The sequence below is a fragment of the Silene latifolia genome, chromosome 2 (assembly GCF_048544455.1).
Source record: "Silene latifolia isolate original U9 population chromosome 2, ASM4854445v1, whole genome shotgun sequence".
NCBI lineage: Eukaryota > Viridiplantae > Streptophyta > Magnoliopsida > Caryophyllales > Caryophyllaceae > Silene > Silene latifolia.
This window is the reverse complement of record NC_133527.1, coordinates 34,373,912-34,380,124: the sequence shown is the minus strand read 5'-3', so window position 1 is coordinate 34,380,124 and position 6,213 is coordinate 34,373,912. Positions and strand designations below refer to the sequence as shown.

The following is a 6,213-nucleotide window of genomic DNA, read 5'->3' as shown; positions in this document are numbered from 1 at the left end:
TGTATGATACTGATGAAGTACACCACTACGCTTGGGGAGCCGGTGTACTAGCCTTCATGTACCGACAGTTGGGGGTGGCTTCACGTGCTGGTGTGAAGACTATTGGTGGTTGCTTGACTTTGTTGCAAGCGTGGATTTATGAGTATTTTCCCATGTTCAGACCCGGTCCACCTTCGGCAATTGACCCTACTCAGCCTCGGTCGTGTTCTTGGAGATCTGTTGGTCCCTTCGCTCAAAATGCGGAGAAATTGTTGGAGTATCGGAGGTTGTTAGATGGGCTTACTTGTGCTTCCATTAGGTGGGATCCGTACGGGCCGCGTCAGGAGGAGTATCATCCTCGTACTCTGTATGCCGGTTGTGTTCGTTTCATGGACATAGCCGAGCCGTACCAGCCTGATCGGTGTTTACGACAATTTGGGTATGTGCAGATCATACCCAATCCCATTATGAGATTGGTAGCGCATCGTCCTGCTTCGGGGATAGGGTACGAGGTTAGGGCTGGGGTTGCGGAGACGATCATCTTTGGGATTGCTTTGGCGGGATCACGTGGTTCGGCTTTCTCGTAAATCGAGACCGTTAGTTTCCGGGTGAGACGGGCCGAGTATGAGGCTTGGTATAATGGGAATTCTCACCCGTTCATCATTGATCCCGACCACCATGATGCCCCGCGCCACGGATGATTTTGATATTCTATTTGAGGTAATAATATTACTTACAGTTGTTGTAATAATTGTTTAACTTTTTTACTGTTCGTCTATAATGTTTTTGTTGTTTTTGTCAATTTGCAGACTGCACGTGCTTTAGTGTTTCAGTTTGCCGAGGCCAAAAGAATTGTCGATGACAAGAAACAGCTTGCCTTCTTCCGCAAGATGATGAAGAACATCGACCCATTGATTGAGAGGGCTGGGGATATCATACGTCAGCGAGGACCTCGTCAAACACCCGGTGATCTTCTTCAGCGTAGAGCAGATGGTGTGTACACTGATAGCGATGAAGAGGATGATAAGTAGTCGGGAGACTAGTTTGTGTTTGTTTTCATTTATGTTGTACGTTTTTGAAGACATTTTTTATGTTGGATGATTATGTTAGTTGACTATTTGAACGTTGTTTATTCTGAATTTTCTTAAATTTCTTAAATTTCTTGAATACATAGCAACTGATGCAAATTCATACATTTCAAGAAATACTAACTACTTCATGACAATGGCCAACATAATGAAAACAAACAAATACAAGATACACTTGAAATAAAACTTCATCATCCTTGCCATTTCCGAAATCTCCTTTTTTATACCTATCAGTTGCTCTTCCATGACATTTCCACTTGATGCATCATCACCTTCACCTTGACATGCTATATTCAACTTTTTTCTTATTGTTAAATGATCTTCAGTCAACCACGACACAAAATGATCGCAAGGTACGCACTTAAAAAACGCTTTCTTCGGATTAGTAGCTGACCCAGAAATCTTGATGATAGCGTTTCTTTGACAACGATTGCAAATTTGATTCTTAAAATCAAGGCCTTCAATTGGTCGGGTTCCCCACATTGAGGATGATGTTGACATAAGTAAAGATTTGAAGAAGAAAATGGAAGAAGATGAAGATGATTGGAAAATAGAAAAGGTTGAAGATGAGTGCAGAATTACAACATTATGTAGATGTTTATATAGGGAAAAATGTTACCGTTATAATTCAAATGTTACCGTTATTTTTCAAAATAACCGTTATAATTCAAATGTTACCGTTATTTTTCAAAATAACCGTTATAATTCAAATGTTACCGTTATTTTTCAAAATAACCGTTATAATTCAAATGTTACCGTTATTTTTCAAATTAACCGGTATAATTCAAATGTTACCGTTACAATTAATAGCTTATAAATAGGTCATTCTATGTGAATTTTAATCACAACATCCAATTATATTCACTCACTACAATACTAATTATTCACTCACAACATCCAATCCTAAAATGGTTCTCACAAATGCTCAAAAAATCAGAGTTTATCAAATAAGAATCGATCTAATTGTTCAAAATTTACCAATTCTAATTGAACGTCTTGAATCAGTGGTTCCCAGTGACACTGTATGGCACATGCTTGAAGAGCCTCCAATTGGTACCCTTTGTATAATTTTACAAGGAAACCCGGATCATGTTCTAACTCCAGCAGTTAGAGATGAGGTTGTTTCTGATGAAGTACTAAACGAGAAGATGTGGGAGTTTCGCAGGTTAAAAAGTGATATCTTTATATATTTTGAGCGCATTCTCACCGTGATTGATTACCCAAGACTATCAGACTTATGTGCTGGTAGAGTGTCAGGGCAAGGAATTCTTTATCTCTACTTGAATGATTTGTTGACTCAATATATGTCTACCCAACCTGAAGAAATTGAGATTCAAGATCATGAAGAAGATAAGGAATCGTCATCTTCATCATCGGAAGATAATTAAGTTCGGTAGTTATTTAATTATGTTATGTTTTAAGTAATAATCGTTTATGGTATGGGTTTGGGGTTTGGGGTTTAGGGTTTGGGGTTTGGGGTTTGGGGTTTGGGGTTTAGGGTTTGGGATTTGGGGTTTGGGGTTTAGGGTTTAGGGTTTAGGGTTTGGGGTTTAGGGTTTGGGGTTTGGGGTTTGGGGTTTGGGGTTTAGGGTTTGGGGTTTAGGGTTTTAATTATGTTTTTATTGGTTTATGTTTTAATTATGTCAAAACGCGTTTTAAGGAATGTTTTTATTAAAATATGTCAAATTATGTTTTAAGTATTGTTTTAATTAAATTACGTTTTAAGTCAATTAATCGGATGCAGAGGATAATAAACTACAATAATCGGATAATTAAATAAAAAAAATATAAGGTACAATATTCGGATATATAAAATAAAAGGTACAATAATCGGACAAATAAAAGCTAAGAACAACTCGCGAAATCGCGCCATAATCGGATCTGATGTCGATACAGGCCATTATAATGATCTACGCTTGCATCATGTACCCAACAAGGGGCTATTGGAGGCATAGGTGACAAGGGGCGTACCCGGAGCCGCAAATAGTGGTTTCCCGCATGTAATACCCATAAGACACCATATGGGGCACGTACTCCGGGGGGGGGCTCGTAGAGGCAAATAAGTAAAACTACCATTCCAATGTCGCTGACTTAACTGATCGTCAAATGCAGAAATACAACATATCACCCAATTGTACATCGTAGCATAACCATATAGATCGAAACCGTCCATCCAATGACCCGAGCCACACGGTATCTGATCCATAAATGTAATTCTAGCTACCTCCGCATCAAATCTCCCTGGGCCATAAATATGTTCACGGTAAAGGGGACTACAGATTTCCCTAAGTAAATCTGTTCTAGCCATCGTGAAATGAGATTGGTCACCCCGAACAGCATGTGAGATAACTCGAAAACCACAATGACCGTCTCCGGAAGGATTAAACCACGCTTCTAAATGCTCGTGAAACCATAAAGGCAAAAAGTCACGATAAGGAAAGTACCTCACATGACCAATGGTGTAGTCGACCTCAAGAGGTGCGCAATGCGATGTGACGAAACTCCTCGTACTCGTGGTAGCAGTGGTAGACGGTGTGCCGGGGCCCGTTTGAGTGGATCGGGGGGTACCATACGGAGTAAAACGAACCGTCGGAGTAGAACGGGGAGTAGACGACGGAGTAACAGGAATCGTCGGAGTAGAACGGGGGGTACTAGACGGAGTACGTTGGGAAGACGGAGTACCTACTCGAACACGAACCCGTGCATGCTCAACGGCGGACGGATCTCTACGAGTTCCCCTACTCGGACGTCCTCTAGGGTTCTCGTTGACCCGAGGCTCGTTTACATCCTCCTGATCCGGATGTATCTGAGAGTAAAGGGCATCGAACATGGATGATCTCATACTCGGATCTGCATTCCGAATTTCATCGAATAACTCCTCCAATCGATCATCATCACAAGTCGGCATTGCCTCCGAACCATCGTACTCCAACTTCCTCCAAAATGCATGTAACACATCAACAGGGACCCGAGATCCGTTTCTAGAAATGCGATGAAGTGAACAAGCACATAACAACCCAAGTGTAGTAGCCTTTACACAACCGCAATCGATCGTCAAGGCATCTTCCGTCATCTTGGCACCTCTTTCGAATTCTTTACGCAATTCACTGATGGCATTCTTTGATATTTTGAAAGAAAGCCTGGAAAATAATCGTTGAATCCCCGTCAACCGCCTCGATCTAGATAACTCCAACGAGTGTCGGATCTCAACATGTTGCGTTTCCATCAAAGAATGAAACCGACTCCAGATGCTATCAACTGCCAGTTTCGCGCTATTCAGCCATCTCTTCAAATTCGCATGAGCCGACTCAACCCGGGAAGTAGAAGTATTGCCAAAATGAGTTATCTTGTTCGTTCTATACTTGGCCCATTTTTCCAAGTGCGGGAACCATTGCCTCTCAATATAAGCCGCCACTCCAGCCCATTCCCTTGCCAATTTGCCCCACGCAACATTAAACTTATCTTCGGTCTCCGCCTCGACAACCGCAGTAAACAAGTTAAAAGTTACGTGCTTAGCCCAACTATCCTGTTTCGTGATATCAAGTGCTTTCGTCTCCACGTTAGAATATATATGCCAAAGACATAGCAAGTGAGACGAATCCGGAAAAACAATGGGAATCGCGTTCAACAAACCTCTCTCGCAATCAGTGACAATAGCATTAGGTTGAACGACATCATTGAGCAGGGCCTTCAGTTTCCGTAGGACCCACAGATATTTCTCCTCGGACTCATGCGTCACAAGAGCATACGCGATGACAAAGCTCTTCCCGACGGGTGTGACTCCAACCATCTCAACAAGCGGAAGACGGTATTCATTTGTCTTGTACGTGGAATCGATCTGTACCACATAATAGTATGATCGAAACATCTTAACCGCTTCTGGATGAGCCATGAACACGTGGGTTAGCTCATCGGTCTCCTCATCAGTGACCCAATAATGAACGTACTTATGCTGAACCACAAGTGCTAACATCTGTTGTGCCGGGTTTCTCCCATCTCTTTCCTCGACCCTTACTTTCTGAGAACGGTTGTAGATTTGTCGCCGATTAGGTCTTGACTTTTCCGGATTCCGCTGATGCAAACCCGCACTAATAATAGCCGGTCTAACGTGAGATCTAACTTGGGCATCGATATAAGCCAACTCCTCGTCATCAAACTTTGCAAAGTATCCGTCGCCACACAATACAACGTTAAAGCATGATTATGAAACCCCGATCTCATCACAAGCTGCCACTTATTCTCTTCTAATTCAACAACTTTCATTGAAAATTTGCAATTGCACCACGCGGTAGCCGTGTTACCCCTCATTAAAGAATCGGCATCCTTATTTACGGGACCTTTTCCACCCATCCGACAAACAAAATAACGTTGTCTCAAATTCGTGTTACGACCAACTTTCTTGTTGCTTGCTTTTTTTATACCAAACCCGAGTCGGAGCCCGATCTCATATGCCCAATTAAACGCTTCAGTACTAGATGCAAAATATCTGGCAGTCGTAAAATGATCTGAGTAATCAATACCGTCTTCATCGTTAATCACCTGCGCACGCATTTCGATAAATTAGTTATTAATTAATTATTTGAAACGGAACGAGTCGGAATAAATAACAAATAATATAAAAATAATACAAAGACGGTAATTAGTTATTTTATACAAAACGAGTCGGAAATATTAAAGATAAAAATTTAATATAAAGACGGTAATTAATTAATTCAATTGTTTTATAATACAAAAACGGTATTTAATTATTTTATACACAACGAGTCGGAAATATTAAAGATAAAATATAATATAAAGACGGAAATTAATTGTTTGAATTGTCGGAAACTATAAAAAATAAAAAAATATAATACAAAGACGGAAATTAATTATTTTATACAAAACGAGTCGGAAACAACAAAAAAAAGAAAAAAAAAAAAAAATACACGGATTTGGGCCCTGGATTTAAAAATTCCTTCGTCCATAATGGGCCTTGGACGAAGGAATTTTTCGTCGGCCAATATTGGATTGACGAAAAATTCCTTCGTCAAACCCATTATGGACGAAGGAATTTTTCGTCCAATACCTGGGTTGGACGAAAAATTTCTTCGTCCAGGCCCAGTCCGTGTAATTTTTTTTTTTTTTTTTTTTTTTTTCGATTGCTTTT

At 40.6% G+C, this 6,213-nt stretch overlaps 1 protein-coding gene across 1 annotated transcript; it reads right to left on the bottom strand.

Moving 5' to 3' along the window:
- Positions 1-2,364: 2,364 nt before the first annotated feature.
- LOC141638995 (protein FAR1-RELATED SEQUENCE 2-like) lies at positions 2,365-5,618 on the bottom strand. Its single transcript, XM_074448182.1, has 3 exons — positions 5,292-5,618; positions 3,141-5,223; positions 2,365-2,384 (listed from the first exon to the last, which is right to left on the bottom strand). Exons 1-3 carry the CDS (start codon positions 5,616-5,618, stop codon positions 2,365-2,367), a joined length of 2,430 nt encoding a protein of 809 aa, XP_074304283.1.
- Positions 5,619-6,213: the final 595 nt, after the last annotated feature.

What these genes read in the sequence shown, in the direction of transcription:
- LOC141638995 (XM_074448182.1), bottom strand. Translation starts at nt 5,618, where the DNA reads ATGCGTGCGCAGGTGATTAACGATGAAGACGGTATTGATTACTCAGAT. An exon ending in AAGAGAATAAGTGGCAGCTT is followed by an intron (nt 5,224 to 5,291) that starts GTGATGAGATCG and finishes TACTTTGCAAAG; the next exon opens with TTTGATGACGAGGAGTTGGC. An exon ending in AAGTCAGCGACATTGGAATG is followed by an intron (nt 2,385 to 3,140) that starts GTAGTTTTACTT and finishes CAATTTCTTCAG; the next exon opens with GTTGGGTAGACATATATTGA.